An 18,692-nucleotide genomic window follows, 5' to 3' on the forward strand; every position below is an offset into this window, starting at 1 on the left:
AAGACAAAAGAAACAAAGTTAATGTTAGTGTTAGGAGCCTACTCAATACTATATAGCAGATGCTATTACTATCATGATTTAATCGAATGCACTCAAAGCAGGGATATTCCAGCTTTATTTCAGAGCGTTAATATTTCTCACACACTGGAGAGAACATTTTCAACTACTTAAACTCAGTCATAAATAACAGAGATCAAATTTAAAATATGTGAATCTGGCATGCCGACAAAGAGCTGGTACAACTGCCAAAGAGAAGGATGCCAGCGGGAATGCACAGGGAGAGCACAGGCCCACTGTGAGGTGGCCCAGGCACTGATGCGCAGCAGCCGAGAGACAGCGCTGCAATGATGGCAGACAAGCGTGACCTTGATTCTGAAGGGCATGGAGTTTCCAGGCAGGTTTGCAAGATGTTTTGAGGCTTACAGAGAAGTGCATGACAGAAAAAGGCAGGCTGCTAAGCAGGGAAGTCTGTGGCCCTATTTCAAGCCTGCACAGTGGCAGCTCCTCCTCCTCTGGCCTGGGCAGGTCACAGACAGAAAGATGGTGTGGACGTTGGTGACCCACCTGCCCTGATGGAATCAGGCAAGGACTAGGGATCAATAGGTGAGGCGTTGTCGCTCTACATCCCAGCGTCCCCGAGCCCCAGGGCTCAGTGTGCTCATCTTCCTGACCAGGTAAGTGGACCACAGTTGGGACAGACTTTATTTCCACTTTATCAGATCATTTCTGTCTCACCAGATCAAGTGCGGTTTTGGGTTTTAAATGTCATTTGGTATAATCTGGTAGGTTAATTTTCAGATCTGGGAATGCTCAAAAAATTTCCATATACATGAATAAGAATTCTTCACTCAGGCCATTTAGATGCAAATGGTTTCACAGGAAAAGTTGTACTTTCACTGATTGCAGAAACCTGTAGCTTCCTTTCACAAGAAAATGAAAGCCTGATGAACTGGGGAGTTCACTGGAGGTCACTGCCCTGGGGGCTCAGAGGGCCAGGAGAAGAGGCACCAGCTGCTGGGGTGTCAGGCCTTGTCTGGAGGCCCTACCTACCTACCTACCTACCTACCTACGAGCTGGAGGCCCTGTTAAGAATCAATTGTGAAAAGGTACCTAAGAAAACAAACAGAAATCCAGCCAGTCAATTATAAATTAGCAACTGGCTCCTTAATTAAGATAAACTGTTTCTAATTCCAACATAAACCCCAATTCTCATGTTTTCTAAAAATTTTAGTAATTCCTGTGCTTAATTTCTATCATCACTCTCTCCCCCAATAAAAACCTCTTTTAACTCCCCTACACCCTGAGAGTAATGCTGCATCCCAGGATTTTCTCTTACAGATGGGCTGCATGGCCTCAGGTGAACAATCTCCATGAACACAGGTTTGGGGGATTATTAAACACTGGGAAGAAAAAGGACAGAGAGGGCCTCTTTCTCAGTTTCTATCATTAGCATCTCCTTTGCTCTTTTATCTTTTCCTAGGAAATGTGTTTAAATCATCACCCAATTACACTGAGTTGACGGGAAGTAAAAAATTCACACAACATTGCTAACAGTTCCAGTAAAACAGCACAGTGCTACCAAGCCCAAGGGTGCTGAGGCTCAGTTTTCCTATAAATCCTGGCTAATAGAGAATTATATCTGTTCTAGAAAAGCCCACCTAAGCTTACCCCGCAACTGGCTCAGTGTGTTGTGGTTTCTGTATGTTCTGGGGGAAGATTATGAAGGTGAAAGTGAATAGGGGGACTTTCAGGAAGTGGCGCTTGTCCTTACTCTCAGAGTGTCAATTATGGTCAGAGTAAAGAAGCTGCAAATATAATTTTATTTTAAATATAATGGTACTTTCGTGATTCCCCAACAAATATTTTGCGTAAGTTCAAAATGAGCAACATCTGATGACAATGGGCAACACACCGTTGCTGTGGGAAACCACCTCAAAAGTATTTGGCGCTTTTAATTCTTTTTGAAATTTGTTTGCGTTTAGTTTATCGTGAAACCAAACGTGGGGGGCCGGGGGCAGCGAGCAGCCAGGCACGGTCAGTTTCTTCCTGCACAGCCTCCCGCACCCACGCGGGCCGGCTGCCTGTGAAATCCGGACCTACTGGGTGGGGACAAGGGTGGCACTAACTTCTGGAATGGTTTCTGCTGCTGAGTTCCGATATGGAAACGTCATCAATGCCCCCCAAAGTAGAGCTGTGCTGAAAGCCCCCATGAGAAAGGCGGGCAAGTACACAGTCATTCTTCGTATTAAGACAAGAGCAGCTGCCCTTAGCCCAGGATTGTCACACGGCAGGAATTCCATGAGCTGTTAAGTCTACTTTACAGCCAGGGAAACTGAGGCTCAAGAATGTCCCGTGCCATGCGCGGAGCAAAGCTAGACGCTGGGCACTCAATGCGTTATCTCCCGCCAAAGCTTCCAAATGCGGAGCTGCACCGGGCAGCCGGGCCGTGCCCGCCACCGCCCAGCTCGGCCCTGCACCGGGCAGAGGTGACAAACACTGCGGGGGCTCTGCAGCCCAGCGGCGCCCGCCCCGGCAGCGTGTGAGTAAAGGGGAGGCGCAGCCGCGTCCCTGCGAAGACAACTCCATCTAGTGAGCTCGGCTCCTTTGTACTCAAGGGAACCTGGAGTCTCCGGCCACCACGCGCCGCCCCCCCCCCCGCTCCCCCCGCCCCGACCCAGCCGGTAAATGTCATTCTGCGCTGCCGCGGGGGGCGGGGGGAGCCAACCTCCCCGTCTGCACCCCGTCATCAAAGGCACGGCTTCTACCCTAGCAAACCCGTCAGCCCTGGCAGCAGCAAAGCGAATTCCGAGCCCGACCCGGACACGCGTCCTCCGCGCGGGCCAGAGCCGAGCCGCCCCGAGAGAGAGGGAGAAAGCAGAGAGCGCGCGGGCGAGCCCCTGTCTGCGTCTCCGGGCGCAGGCTGCGCCGCAGGGGCCGGGCTGGGGTGCGGAGAAGGCTCCGCTGGGCCCGGAGGCTCCGGCAAGGGCGCCTCCATATGCGGAACTCTGGCCCAATCCGCGTCGGGGCTGAAATCCCGTGACCGCCGGGGAGCCTGTTTGGAGAAAAGTAGACAGGGAGCCCGCAGCCGGCCGCGGAGGGCGCGGAGCCCGGGCCCGCGGCAAATGTCTCCCTGGCGGCCGCGGCCGCGGGAGGGCTCGAGGGCGGGCTCGAGGGCGGGCGGGCGGGCGAGCGAGCGCCGCGCCCCGGCCTCCCCGCGCTCGCCCCCGCCGGCCCACCCGGGCCCGCGCCGCCAGCGCGACCCCGCCGAGCCGCCCAGAGCCGCCGGGGCCAGGAGCGCGGGCTGGGCCGGGCGCGGCGTGGCCGGGCCCGCCGCCCCGGGCCTCCGCCCCCGGCGGCCCGCGCCCCCTCTCCTCTCCCCCGGCCGCACGGCCTCGCCCGCTCCCGGGCCCGCACCCGCCCGCCCCCCCCCCACCGCCGCGGACGGGCCCCAAATCCGCCGAGGGCCGGCTCCCCGGCGGCCCCCGGCCTCGCCCCGGCCCCCCGGGGCACGGGGTTCACCTTGCGGGGCGCGCCTCCGCCCACCCGCCCGGGTCGGGGCCAGCGCCCGGCCGGCCCCGCGCCCCGACCCGCGCCCGGCCGGGAGACCGGCGCCGACGGACACAGCTACCTGGATCGAATTCGGGGATCCGGGCTTGGTATTCGGCGCCGACTCTCATCCCAACATCTGCAAAGCAATGCAAAAAAGGAAAGAAAAGGGGGGCGAGAGAGAGGAGGGGGACGCTCAGCCCCGAGCCGCGGCGCGGCGGGCGGGCGGCGGGGGTCGCGCGGCGCCGAGTGGCGGCCACCGCGGCGCGGGCGCGCGGGAGGCGGCGGCGGGCGGCGCGCGGGCGGCGGGCGGCGGGCGGGGAGGGGGCGGCGGGGGAGGGGCGGCGGCGGGCGGGGGCGCGGAGGCGCGGAGGCGGGCGCGGAGCTACCACCGTGCTCGTCGTCGCTGCTGCCGCCGCTCTCGGGCTCGGACGCGGGCAGCCCGCCGTTGGTGGCCGCCGCGCCGCCGCCCGCCGGGCTCTTGGCGCCGCCGGGGCCCGCCCGGTGCTTGCCCAGGAACTCGGGCCCCTTCTCCATCATGCCGGGCATGGTGCGGCGGGCGGGGCGGCGGGGGCGCGGGCGAGGGCGGCGTCAGGCCGGAGCGGGCTCGGCGCGCGGGCGGCGGGCGGGGACGAGGCGGCGGCGGAGGAGGAGGTGTCAGCGCGGCGCCGCCATCACCGCCGCCCGGGCCGCGCAGCCGCCGCCGCCGGCCCCGCCCCGCCGCCGCTCTCCCCGCCCCGCGGGGGGGCGCCCTCGCCGCGCCCGGAACCCCCCGCCCGGCCCGAGCCCGCCCGCCCGCGCGCCGCGCCGCCCGGGGCCGCCCAGGGCCGGGGTCCCCCGGGAACGCGCTCCGGGGCGCGCGCGGCGCGAGCACGGCGGCGGCGGCGGGACCGGCTCCGATTCCGCGCGGTCGGCGCTGCCGGGGCCCTGGGGGCGGGGCCGCGGGGGGGCGGGGGGGCGGAGGGGGCGGAGGGGGCGGGCCGGAGCGCGCCTCGCGGGCGCCTGAGCTGCGTTTCCTGCGTCCGAACCTGAACGGGGCCTCGTTCCGCGGGGGCCGCGGGGCGCGCGCTCAGGGGCTGGCGGTGGCCGCCATAGGCCAAAAGGTCTCTCAGAACCCACACCCTCTCCCTCTCCCCCCCTCCTCCTCTCACCTGTGCTCTCTCTCTTGTGTTTGTTTATTGAGTTTCTGGGGTTCTCCTGGGGAGCGGGCGCTGCTGTGGGGAGGCGGGTCGGGACGCGGCCCCCGCCCGGGCGCAGACCCGCTCCGGGGCGGGGGGAGGTGGGCCTGCGACTCCTCTCCTCGCCTTGGGGGAAGGGACAGGGGCTGCATTTTTCCTTCACCAGATTTGAGGACGTCTGTTGTGTGCCAGGCCGCCTGGCACGGGGCGCTGTGTGTGGTTTTCTTCTCTAATCAGGATCTCTTTTCCTCACGACTGAGTGAGGCCTCTCGCTTGCAGAGCCTGAGGTGGGCGCCGAGGTGGGGTCATCCGCGGATGCCCAGGCGGTCCTGGAAGAACTCTGGCCGCTCGGCACACAGTGGGCGAGAGCTGACAGGAGCCGCCTCGCCAGCGCGGGCCTTCCGTGAGGGCGAGCGGGGATGTCTCCATCGGGAGCGCAGCCGAGGAGCGCCGGGGAGCACAGACCTGGCAGGGCCGCCCGCAGGGGGAGTCTCCCGGCAGGTAAAGGGCTTGTCTGCCTCTGGTCGTTTCCTCTCCTGGAAAACCTGCTATGATGCGTTTAAACGTAGCACCGCCCAACCGAACCTTTTCTACTCCCTCTGAGCAAGTACAGTTCTGAATATGATCTTAATATTTTTTCTACAAGGAGGGAAGGTCCTGGCCAAATGAAGTGAGAAACCATTTCCCTTGACAGTTACATCGCCCCTTGTGAATTAATGCATTGGTTTTTTGGTTTTTATACACACGCTGCTAGTGGATGTGAGTCAGCGATTCTGGTCCTGGGACACACAGGGCAGCCAGCACCTGAATTGAGGGAATTGGCAAAGAGGCCTCAGGGCAGCCAGCTTCCAAAGCTCCCAGCTTTGCAAAGCCTTCCCCTTACTTTTCTCCAGAAGGGAACTTCTGCCTACAGAGTTAGGCCACACGCTGTGAAGACTCAGGGACTTTAATTTCTATTTACTAGTGAAACCCTAAAAAAAGCGAAGTGTCCAAGATTTTCTTGAGTACAGCAAAGAAGGCAGAGAGAGGAGCCCACATTCCCTTGGGGGAGAAGAACCAAGGGGAGGGAGGGTTGGGGTGTTTCCAGAGAGGAAAGAACAAGTTTCTGCTGTAACCCTGAAAGAAGGAAGCCCCCAAAGCTGTCCTGCTTCTGAGGAGCCATAGTGTACTTGAATATGATTTCCCAGCAGTTACCAGACAGTTAAGAAAGAGAAAAGGCCGAAGAAGACCGTCTTGGGGACGCCTGCATCTCTCAGGAGTGAGCAAGAAGGAAGAATCTGGAACAGGAAGAAGAAATCTTAAGAAAGGGCTAAGGAGCAGTGTCTAGTGATGCAGGTTATGAGAATGAATTTTAAAGGGCTTTGGATTCATTAACTAGGAAGATGTTGGTTACTTTGACTGCTTTAAATTTTTTTTTTTTTTTTTTTTTTTTTTTTTAGTATTTTCACTGTATTTAAAATTTGGAGCAGAAAATAGATTCTGAGAGTTCTGGAATCAAGATTTTAGAGCATGGACCTCAATATTGTGTCGGGCATCCCAGCAATCCCAAAAAGGCAAGGGAAAAAATGGAAGGATTGGAAAGAAATATATACATCTGTTATTTGGATAAAGCATAGATGGTGTATCATATCTAACACGGATAGTGTACATATAAAATTATAATTATCTATAACCTTTTGGTATTAATGAGAGAATTTGCAAATTGCAGGAAACTGTATTTAAAAATCAGTTATTAGTGTGTGTATATCTCTATCTACCTATCTATCTATAAACACACATGCATACCAGCAATAAACAATTAGAAACAATTTGAATTAGTTTTGAAACTGAGGCCATAATCAAATGTATCAAAAATATCAATTACCTAGTATATTTCCTATGGCTACTGTAACAAATTACCATAAACTCTGTGATTCAAATCCAGTGCATGCTCCTCCAGTTCTGGAGAGCAGAGGTCCAAAGTCAAGGTGTCCGCTGGGCCTCACTTCCTCCAGAGGACCTAGGGAGGATGCGCTCCCTCCTGATGTCTGGGCGTGTGGCATTGTTGCCCGTCACTCCAGCTTCTGCCTCATCTTTACAGGGCTGGGTCCTCTGCCTGGGTTTCCCTCTCTCCTATAAACACTGGTAACATCCAGGACCACCTAGATAATCCAGAATTTTCTCCTTTTCTCAAGATCCTTAATCACATCTGCAAAGACCCTTTTTCCAAATGAGGTAACATGGAAGATTCCAGGGATTAGGATCTGATATCTTTGGGACACTGTCCAGCCTATTACACCTGGGAATAAATCTTAATCAAAGATGTGGAAACTCTATGCTGAAAATTATTTCATCGGGAGAAATTAGAAAAGACCCAAGTAACTGGACAGATAGATGAACTCCACTCATGGGTCAGAAGATTGAATATTGTAAAATTGTTTTCCTCAACTAGAATTCCAGCAGATTGTGCGGATATGTGCACAGTGACAAAATTGATTCTAAATTTACTTGGAAATACAAATGGTGAAGAACAGCGAAGGCAATCTGGAAGACAAAGTTGGAGGATTTATACTAATAGATATTAGAAAGTAGCCCAAGGGAACTGTTACAGGGCAGGGAGAGAGGCACCCCAGAACCCCAAAACCTGCCCATTCTAAATAGGTTCTGCCATCTGCCACATCAAGACAAAACGTTCTCTAGGGTGTAGGGCCTTTAATGGAAAGGAGCTTGAATAAAATTAGTGTGCAATGTAGACAAGGGGAAGAATAGAGTTCCTAAATCAAGCACCCACAGTTACCCATCCCCTCATGGGTAAATGTCCGCCAAAGCAGGGCCTCTGAGGCCTGGAAGACTGTCACGTCTAAGACACGTTCTGGCGGGAACCCATAGGAAAGGGGCAGAAACATCAGACAAGTCTGAGAGGAAAAGAGCAAAATCAAGATCAAAGCTGCCACTGTCACTTCCCAATGGGTGCCTCCCCCACATCTGTTTCATCCCGTCCAGGACCAAGAAGCAGGTGCAGCTTCTTCACATGTCTCTGCCCCCTGCACCTCTTCCAGGCTCTTCCTGTTCCCCATCCTCTCCTTCCTGCCCCAGGCTCCTCTCCAGCTTCTCCCTGCTCAGCTTCATCCTTCCTTGGGTGGGGCAGGGAACCTGGAACACAACCCCCCCCCTCCTTTCCTGTGGTCCACCCTGTTACAGAACTGAATAGTGTCCACAAACAGATGTGTATGAGAACTTTGTATTTCTGTAAGAGTGATCCGGTAGTGATGTGGGGGCAATGGTTGTTTCAATTAATGGTACTGGGCCCAAGTTAAAATCCATGTGGAAAGAAAGAAACCTGAAACTTGCTCATATGTTTTAAACAATATTAGTTCTGAATGACTGTGGACCTAAATGCAAAAATCTAAAACATTGCTTCTAGAAGGTACTATAGGTTTGGTTTTTTTTTTCTATAGGTTTTTTATAGCTTCGGATAGTTAAATATTTCTTAAACTGGACATAAAACTTTAGTTATAAAGGCAAATATTGAACATTCCAGGTACAAATAATAGTATGGGAAATCCCAAGAATCTTGAATTAACATTTTTTTTTTCAGGAAATTACAAATCATCTTGTGCTCCTGGAGCATGAATGAGGCTGGAGAGGCAGACAGGACTGTACTTTTAAAGTTCTCTTTAGCATTCAAAGGGTTGAGCAATTTATAGATAATGGCAAGGGATTAAAAGGTCCTAAGCAAGAGTGCTTTGGTTCCATTTTTTTTTTTTTGAAGATTTATTTATGCATGCAAAAGCTGGGGAACAGGCCAGAGGTGCGGGGGTGAGAGGACTCACCAGAGTCAGAGTGGGGAACAGAACAGGTGGATCCACTGAAATCCACTGCTGAGGGGACACAAGAGAGGTCTGCTGCACCATGTGGGTAGCTACCTGGTGGGAGATAGAACTCATGCTGCAGTGGCTGTGGATAGCTTCATAGGTTGTGTCTTAACCCCTTGCACCATTAGGGAGGCCCATTTTAGGTGGAAATTAAATATGGGAATAAATCAATTAGGAGGGTATTGATGTAGTAACCAAGAGATAATGAGGTACCAGAGGGAGTTGGGAGAGAGGAAGCAGGGACCAATGGATGATGGTGGATGTTGCTGGGGCTTTGGTAGTGGGTGTGTTGTGGTAACACATATGTAGGGGTGTGAACCTGTACCCCTAAAACACAATGTTATAAATCCATGTTACCTCAATAAGCATAATTTAACAAATTTACAAAGAAGAAATTAGGAGGCTTTGGTAATGACAACAGGGACAGAAGTAACTAGTAGGTGACTGACAAAATTGGGAGGTTGACTATGGAAAGGAAAAGGGAAGGAGAGGTCTGAGTTGGTGCCAGGATTTCTGGGTTTCTGTGCCAACAACCTTCAAAACCTCAATGAAGCCTGCAGACTTGCCAGTTTCGGGCCACGGAGGATGAACTCATTTCTCCATGCGCTGGGCCCTCGTGGGGAGACACTGAGACTGAGCTTTGTGTTTACCATCAGGACAGGAGAGGGGTTCATTACCAGTTGATTGCAGTTGATGAAGGTCAGGAGACTAACTGGATCACACAGGAAGAGCCAGTGAGATGAGAAGGGTGGCAGAGGCTGAAAAGCAGAAGTCAGACCTGCAGGTCACAAGTAAGAGAAATCCAGGCCTCCCTGGTGGCCCAAGAGGTTAAGAGGCAACCTATGAAGCTATCCACAGCCACTGCAGCATGAGTTCAATCCCCGCCCAGGGAGCTACCCACAGGGCACAGCAGACCTCTCCTGACTCACCCACTGCTCCCCTCAGCAGTGTATTTCAGCCAGTCTGCCTGTTCTGTTCCCCACTCTGTCTCTGGGGAATCCTCTCACCCCCACACCTCTGGCCTGTACCCCAGCTCTTGTATGCATAAATAAATAAACCTTAAAAAAAAAAAGAGAGAGAAATCTGTGAGGCTGAGAAGACATAGCAGAGCAAGGGCACTGGGGAATGTGACTTACTGAAGGCAAAGGCTTAGAACCAGGATGGGCAGGGCAGGGGTCGAGGTCAGTGGCTTGAAGAGTCAGGCTAGGAGTGTCCTATGGCTGAAGCCACCCGCTGTGGCCTGGGAAGTGAAGTAAGAAGGAGCTGGAAACAATGAGCTGCCCAGAGCGCAGCCAGCTGTGCGGGTGAGCAGAGGAGGAACTACAGGTGCTTGCTGTGTCTACAGCCAAGTGGGGAGCTAGAGGCAGGTGTCAGGAGTGTGCTATTTCAGAGGGTCAAGTACCAAATGCTTCTACGTCCCCTCTCGTCAGATGGATAGTTCAAGCTGCCAGGTTCTGCCAAGGACCACAGACATGTAGATGCTTAATGAGTGACTGTTGATCTGAACAAAATGTTCTGAGCTCTAAATTGAAGCTTTCCGAGAACTTTTTCTGTAATAAAATTATTTTTCCATCTGTATTTTTTAAATGTTAATTCTGTTGGTTTTTAGCCTTTGAAATCAATACACATACACACAATGGACAATAAATGAGAACTTTTCAAAGAATAAAGCCTGTGTGTGCCAACAGAGAGCCTGTTGAAGATTTGAAGTGTGGGATGCCAGTGTATTAACACTCCTTCTATATTTACGTATTTGTGTGTTTGGGGGTGTGAAACTTAGTCCACTGGGGTTCCTGTGACAAATATCATACCATCTGGTAGGACAGCAGAGATGTTCGCTCACAGCTCGGGAGGCTGGAGGTGGCGGGGTGTGGCCCTCTTCCAGCTTGAAGTCTCTTGCTAATGTCCTCACGCAGAGGAAGGGGCTTGGGGTCCCTTAGAGCCTCTTCCGGAAGGCAGTAACCCTATCCAGGGCGGCTGCACACCAGACTCAGCACCTCCCGGAGCCCACCTATGAATGCCACCCACTCTGAGGGCTAGGACCTCAGCAAGTCCTGGGGGCAAGCACTCAGACTACACAGTGTGCCCTTCCTCACACACGCACGTGCTCAGCTGCCTGCGTGTGCTCAGTATTTCTGAAAAGATTTTGCAAGAACAGTTTTGGGGGTTCACATCTGCCTCTGGGATGGAACTTGCTCTTCTGGGTTCCCTTGTGTGTTTCAACCATGGCCGTGTGTGTGCATTAGTGTTTCAAGGAAAGACAGGCTTCACTAATAGGCAAAACAGAGAATTGTTTATGCAACAGCAATATTAAAATAATGTAACAGCAAAGTGGCAGCTAAGAGAGGTCAGGAGGCAGAATGGAAGAGAAAAGCTGGGGACAAAAGACCTATTATCCTTATTTTACTAAAGAGACCAAGATCCCAGCGGGACGGTCTCCTGGGGCTACACCCCGATTCGCTGACTTCGCTGGACACCCAGAGGACCTGGGCCCAGCCCCCTGGGGTTCATCTGTCCTGACTGATGTGAGGATGCCGCTACTGCTAATAGGCTTATCAGTTTGCTCTTGGCTTGGCTGGCATTATCTGGGAGGTCAGAACTTTAGAAGTTTAACTCTGAACCAAGTCCAGGAGCCCATTCAGCACGGACACTCCTGGGGGGATATGGGGGCCGGGGCAGGGGGGCGGAGACATATTTACAGCAGGGAGGCATTTGTCTTTTGCTTTGGTTTTGTGTTTTAGAGTTGCTGATCCCCAAGGGTGGGGTGGGGACTTGCATGATTTAAATGCTGAAAGCAACTTTGTGGGTCTGGAAGATGCTTTGTCTTCACACCTGCAATGCCAGCCATTTCCGAAGCTGGTCTTGAACTGCCACTTAAACATATGCCAAGACAGTTAAGCATGCACCCCAGAACATGTTTTGTTTTTTAAGATGTCTAGAGCTGAGAAAAGCTTCTCTCTCTCAGTCTCAGTCTCTCTCTCTCGGGTTCAACTACATATAAGAGAAATCCCAAATAACAATGTCTTAAGCAAAGTAAAATTTTTTTAAAGATTTGTTTATTTATGCATACAAGAACTGGGGTGTAAGCCAGAGGTGTGGGGGTGAGAGGATTCACCAGAGACAGAGTGGGGAACAGAACAGGCAGAGTGACTAAAATCCACTGCTGAGGGGAGCAGCGGGGAGACAGGAGAGGTCTGCTGCACATATGGGTTGCTCCCTGCCAGATGGGGGATCGAACTCTGCTGCAGTGGCCGGTGATAGCTTGATAGCACTGTCTTTAACCCTTGTGCCACGAGGGGAGCCCACAAATTTCTTTTTATGTAAAATGTATCCAGAGGTAGACAGTCCTGTGCTGGAGTGACAAGTGCACCAGTGACCCTGCCCCTCTGTCCACCCCTCCAGGGTTGACACATTTGCCCTTGTGATGTAAGGAAGGCGGCTGCTAACGGGCCTGGCCTTCATGGTCTCGCTCCATGCATTTGGATGGAAGAAGAAAGGCAGGCACATCGACTTGCGGAGGCTCTCTGGAAGCGGTGCACACTGCCACAACCACGCCCTGCTCTCTGTCTCCCTGCCACCAACTCAGTGGCAGCAGAGAAAAGTGTCAAAAGGCCCTGTTAAAAAATCACAGTTACGGGCCTCCCTGGAACAGTCAGCGCTAGAGTCTCAGTGCTATCTAACTATCACCAGCCACTGAGGCTTGAGTTTGATCCCCAGCTGACCAGGGAGGTGACCCACATGGCACAGCAGACCTCTCCTGTCTCCCCGCTGCTCCTCTCAGCAGTGGATTTCAATAGAACCACCTGTTCTGTTCCCCACTCTGTCTCTGGTGAATCCTCTCACCCCCTTGTCCCCCGTACCTCTAGCCTACACCCCAGCTCTTGTCTACATAAATAAATACATCTTCAAAAAAAGAAAGAGAGAGAGAGAAAAGAAAGAGAGAGAGAGAGAGAAGGAGGGAGGGGGGAGGGATGGAGGGGGAGGGGAGGTGGGAGGGAGGGGAGAGGGAGCGAAAGAAAGAGTTCTGTGGCTGAGGACAGAAGAGGAAATGATGCAGGGAGCCAGCAAGCTTGGTCACGCTGACCCTGCTTCAGCTTCTCAGACTAAACATCATTATTTACAAATCCTCACTGATACTGTTTTCAGATCCTGCTCCCTTTCGACTGTCCTACCATAGACTTCTGCCTGCACTTTAATAAGGTCTCCGCCCCTGCCACTTCTTGGTGTGAGCCCCTTGGAAGTATCTTGGCCCCTCTCCTGGCACCGTATTTTGATGAGTCCATCCTACAACTAGCTTTCTTGGAAACAAACATACACACTTAGTAGTCGGAGTCAACATATTGTCTGAGGCTTTTTTCCATGTGTCCTTTCCTAGCCGACCCCCCCCACCCCACCCCCCACCTCCGTCCTGCGCACCCTGGGGCTGTGTGTCTTTGCAGTGAGGTGACACTGGATTAGAACACGAGTGTCAGGGCCCAGGTAAAAAGCCCATACCCACAATAGCAGGTCATGTTTGCCACCCTGCGTCTGGTTTCCTTCCTTCACCACTGATGCTTTTCACTCAGGGGTTCCCCACCCCCAACACATGCATTTCCCTCCTGGTGATTGCTACTTAGTTTCTATTAACCTCAGTGGGTTTTGAGTTTCCTTATTTTTTCCCTCCCTTCCCAGCAAATAAGTGTATACACATGCCCTGTAATATCACTGGGTTCATCTTAGCTTATCTGAGACTTTTTAATAAAGATTTATTTATTTATGCATACAAGAACTGGGGTACAGGCCAGAGGTGCAGGGGGTGAGAGGATTCACCAGAGACAGAATGGGGAGCAGAACAAGCAGACTGAAATCCACTGCTGAGGGAAGCAGCAGGGAGATAGGAGAGGTCTGCTGTGCCATGTGGTTCAGCTTCCTGGCCAGGGATGGAACTCGTGTGGCAGAGGCTGTAGACAGATTCATAGGTTGTGTCTTAACCGCTTGTGCCACCAGGCAGGCCCTTATCTGAGTCTTTTGAGAACTTTTTGAATTCTAACTTTCCCACCTGACATCCATCTATAATGCATCACTCTCCTACCCACCTCCATCTATAACTCAGCTGTAGACATTTGCCGCTGGGAGTAGCTGCCTTTCTCTTCCAGACCAGGGACAACCTCTTCAGCCTTGGGCTCAGTGCCTAGCACGTGCATGTGTCTAGTGAATGAATTCTGTTTAGAAGTAAAGATTTTTTTCTAAACCCTGGAATTTTTTTTAATATTTATTTATTTATTTGTTTGTTTATTTATTTATTTATTTATACAAGCACTGGGTACAGTCAGAAGCGTGGGGAAGGCGAGAGAATTCACCAGAGCCAGAGCGGGGAGCAGAACAGGCAGAAGGACCAAAGTACACTGCTGAGGGGAGCAGCGAGCGGCAGGAGAGGTCTGTGCGCCATGTGGGACCCTCCTCTGGTGGCCGGGGAGCAGCCGGGGCTTGAAGCAACGCTGCAGAGGCTGCGGGCAGCTTCGCAACCCAGCACTCAACCGCTGCGCCACAGGGGAGGCCCTAAACCCTGGAATTGTTATGAAAGAAGACTGTGGCATTTCCCTGTCTGTTAAAATAGTAAGATTTTAATCCTCTGGGAGAATTATATTTGAATGTGTATATAGTCTTCTAAAAGCAGGCAGGTGATTAACACCATTTACTAAATTTCTAAATCCTATCAATATGATTCTGTCATGATTTATTTGGCTGGAGAAAGGGAAAGAAAAGATCAGACAGTGAGAAGATGAACGTTTATATCTTATCTCCATCCCGGTCCGTTGTAGCCTTTCCTTACTCATCAGCTCCTGTCTCACAAATCAGAGTTAACTGTTTGTTCTGTTTCAGAAAGGTGTGCCAAGGACGTATTCATTAAGGTCAGTCTATAGGGGCCTCGGGAGCCAAATGATGAAGTCATTTGGCGACTAGTTCTGGCAAACTCAGAAATGAGAGCAAACTGACATTAAATTGATTTGTGGAAATAACCCTGGAGAGTAATTTAAAGATGTTTCAGAAATCTGAGATGAGCGCTCCTAGGACGTTTTCCTGAAGATTGGAAATAATGTAACACGATGTGTGGACTCAACTTTAAATTCAGAATTTGGACATTGTGACGGAAGCACAGCCCCTGGCCGACTGTCCATGCTGTTGTTATTAACTCAGCTCAGAAATGGAGCCACCAGACCTTTCCAGAACTGGCCACGTGGTGGCATCCCCAGGCACTCAATGGCCACTTGTGCGGCAAAATGGTCTTGGGGTAACAAGGCAGAGGCTCCCGGAAGACCTGGACTTATTAGCCTGTAAACAGGAAACTGTTCCAAGGGCGCTATCATGCCCCTTCCCTCTGGACACAGCGCCCTAGCTGTACGGCTCCGATTCCGTGACTCTGGTGTCAGACGGGCTGGGCGCCCGTGGCGGGAGCGGGGAGCAGGCCTGGGGCAGGATGTCTTCTCTCCTCGCTTGCCCCAGTGTGGGGGCTTCACTGTGTGGCCACTTCTGCTCAGCGCAGACACAGCTGCACGGCCCCAGAAAGCCTCCCCCTTCCTGTCACATGGGATCACTGAGGGTGACCCACCACACAGCGCCAACTCTCTGACCTTCCCACTGGCAGCCCGCTCAAATGGAGAACCCTAAAGAGGGCAAGAGTCGGAGGAACAGTAGTGGGAGTTGTGCACGGAGATGATCATTAGGGATCATCACATCCCAGCCATGACGCTCATTGTGAAAATAAAAGCTCTTAAAAAAAAAAAATTTATTATTAATGTATACAAGAACTGGGATGTAGGCAGAGGTGCAGTGGGTGGGCGGAATCACCAGAGACACAGTGGGGAGCAGAACAGGTGGATCCACTGAAATCCACTGCTGAGGGGAGCAGCAGGGAGACAGGAGAGGTTGGCTGCGCCCTGTGGTTCACCTTCCTGGCCAGGGATCAAACTCAGGCCACAGAGGCTGCTGATAGCTTGATAGCACTGAGACTTAACCCTGCGCCACCAGGGAGGCCCCTGAAAATAAAAGCTCTTTGATGATGCAAAATTGGGGCCTTTGGGAAACATACACTATTTTCTAGATTGAGCTAGGATGGAAATGGCTGCAATAGGGAAGTCTTAGGTTGAATTAAGTTGCGGAAAGAATTCTTATCATGGCTTCCAATATGTAATGTTACATAGCAATACTAAGTTGGGGTGTGCAAGGAAGCGGATCATGAACAAAGTGAATATTTCCTTGTGTAGAAATAGGGCCTGTGCTCTTGCCTTTCTGGCCTCCACTCGAACCTGGTGCTGCTGGGGAAACCTGGAAGAGACTCGCGGGTGACGCTGGGGAGGCTGCCCTGGTCCGCGACAGAGACAGACATTGGAGGCTGCTACCTCGATGTAGTAGATTTTGAAGTTTGAGTCTCTCCTTCAGCCCCAGATTGCTGGGACCTGCCTAGTGCATGAGTGTCCCTGCCAAACGGGTGGACTGGCGGCAGGCCTTGGCTCAGAGGCTGTGGTGTGGGCTGCATGTGTTTGGGCGTCTGCCCAGGAGGGGATGGGAAATATGGGGAGTTTTATTAGGAATATCCTTTCTTCCTCTTTCTCCTCATCCGCCTTCTCCCTGTGACCCCCACCCACCCCACCCCCCGCCCACCAATTCTATTTAAAATCTTTCATACTAAGAGTCTGCATCCTTGGCCTGTGTGTGTACATTACTGAATCCCATTTATTTATTTATTTTTGTTTATTTATTTATTTATTTATTTATTTAATATTTATTTTATTTATGCATACAAGAACTAGGGTACAGGACAGAGGTGTGGGGGCTGAGAGGATTCCCCAGAGACAGAGTGGGGATCAGAACAGGCAGACTGAACAGGCAGAAATCCACTGCTGAGGGGAGCATCAGGGAGACAGGAGAGGTCTGCTTTGCCCTGTGGGTAGGTCCCTGGCCAGCCAGGATAGAACTCCTGCTACAGAGCCTGCCTATTGCCTGATAGCACTGTCTTTAGCCCCTGCACCACCAGGGAGGCCCTGAATCCTTTTTAGAGCAGGCACCTCTCAACAGTTTGGGATCCCTGGGTGCCCTCAGCCATGGGCTAGCCATATGAATACATTTTTTTAAAAATCTTGATAGTTTGGGGGCACATAAAAATTAATACATTTTAAATGAGGTAAGAAAATTATTTTCTCAAGTTTTCCCAAAATTTTTTTTGAGAGTAACCTTTTTGGTCAATACCACGTCATTATGAGGACCCAATACTTCATCTCAAAATAATATTGAAAAAAAAATAGGGTCCTTTGAAAGAGAAAATGCTTTTGAAATACTAATGAGCTCTCCATTTTTACTTTCTCTTGCATTGATCATCATATTATCTCAAGAGGCTTTGGCAAGAGACTGATTTGGAAGGGCTTAGAAACAAGAAGAGACTTCTTCCCCACCTTGACTTTAAGGCGACTTAAGTATCCAGTCTGCAGTGACCCCGAGGGTCGCTGAAGAACAAAGGCTCCATCCTGTTCTTAGGCATTTTAGTGCACAGTGCATAAGGCTGAGGAAAAAGAGGTTTAACAATTTTCTGGCTTTTGATTAAGTCTCTTTTGCAGTGCTTTTCACAAAAAAAAACCAAAACATTTTATAACTCAAAGAGTTAAATTAGGTTGATTTTTTTTTTTTTTTTAAGAAAAATGATTCAGGCTTTGAAAAGCTTTCTTCCAAAACCTGAAGCCTCGTGGACTGGCTGCTTCCAGGTTTTTATGTATCTCGGTGGCTGAGAGAATACGCGGTGGGGGGCATCAAAGAGACGGGAGATTTGAACCTAGGAAATAATTCTATTTTTGTATTGGAAATTGAATTTGCCTCCATGTAGAGAATAAATTTACATTTCAAATAGCAAAAGAAATTCTGCAAAAGACCTTACCACTTCTAGACACAGATTATCTGTAGTGCCCCCTGGCCGATTACCCTGTAACTGCAGAGAATTCTCTCACGTGGGCCTAACAAGCCCATCCTTGTACCTAGGTAAGAAGGACGCAGTGTTGGGGCCTCCCTAGTGGTGCAAGGGGTTAAGCACAGCACCATGAAGCTATCCACAGCCACTGCATCCTGAGTTTGACCCCCAGCCAGGGAGCTGACCCACAGGGAGCAGCAGACCTTTCCTGACTCCCCGCTGCTCCTCTCAGCAGTGTATTTCAATCTGCCTGTTCTGCTCTCCATTCTGTCTCTGGTGAATCCTCTCACCCCCTGCACCTCTGGCCTGTACCCCAGTTCTTGTATGCATAAATAAATAAATCTTAACCAAAAAAGTGGACGCGATTTTAACTTAGAGGGAGGCTGTGTGGAGCATAAGAACTACAGGTTCTCTGCCCAGGGATCTTTTTCCTGAAGACCAGAGACCATGTGGGGCACAGAGGAAACCACCTCCTGCCCTCCTGGGCTCTTCCAGGCTGGCAAATAAGCAAACACACCAGACATAATTGAGACAAGAAAAAGTCAAAAAGAAGTTTAATAACAATATGTCCACTTCCTGCACACATGGCAGGCCCGCAGGACTGGGTGACTCCTCACATGGGCTCAGACACTGTCTAAATAGGTCCGCTGAGACAGAAGGACTCTGGTGGGAAGGGGGTGGTTGCTAGGGAGGCCCTCTGAGGCATGGCAGACAAAGGCACAGATCTCAGTTATCTTTTCCTTGTCTGGGAGAGGCCCATCCAGAGAGAATTTTACACAGAAATGTCTTTTGCAAAAGCTACCCCTCCCTCCAGCCTCCAGAACCTCTTCTGTGAAATCAACCTTTATTCAAAGACATATTGGGGAGAGATTACTTCTGTACCCCTACACCTGTTTCCTAGACCTTGTGTAACTGGGTAACCCCCAGGGAGAGGGAGGCTCCAGGTTCCCTGCCCCACAAGGGAGGGTGGAGCTGGGCAGGGAGGAGAAGCTGGAGAGGACTGGGGAGAGGACTGAGGAAGAAGAATCAGAGCAAGAAGCCAGCAGGGAAGGAGCAGAGAGAGAGGGAGAAGGATGGAGCAGGTTCGTGGAGCAGAGACGTGTGGAGGAGCCTTGCTGGTTTCTCAGCGTTGGACTTGCCCCAGGGACTTGGGGACAGGGAAGGGACACTTGAAAGAGA

General features: G+C 51.6%; 1 protein-coding gene across 4 annotated transcripts in view; it reads right to left on the reverse strand.

Annotated features, from left to right (window-relative positions):
• The window catches only part of RCOR3 (REST corepressor 3), a gene marked incomplete at both ends in the record, with an annotated part of 39,128 nt that extends 35,033 nt beyond the window's left edge, over nucleotides 1-4,095 (reverse strand). For 3 of the 4 annotated variants that reach the window (XM_084246322.1, XM_084246320.1, XM_084246323.1), the window contains 2 exons: nucleotides 3,629-3,685; nucleotides 3,936-4,095. In XM_084246322.1, the coding sequence (XP_084102448.1) occupies nucleotides 3,629-3,685; nucleotides 3,936-4,095 (217 nt within the window). The remainder of the gene's footprint in view (nucleotides 1-3,628; nucleotides 3,686-3,935) is intronic. The other variant, XM_084246321.1, reaches the window with a different exon arrangement.
• Nucleotides 4,096-18,692: the final 14,597 nt, after the last annotated feature.

This window comes from Talpa europaea (assembly GCF_964194135.1).
Source record: "Talpa europaea genome assembly, chromosome: 10".
Classification (NCBI taxonomy): domain Eukaryota; kingdom Metazoa; phylum Chordata; class Mammalia; order Eulipotyphla; family Talpidae; genus Talpa; species Talpa europaea.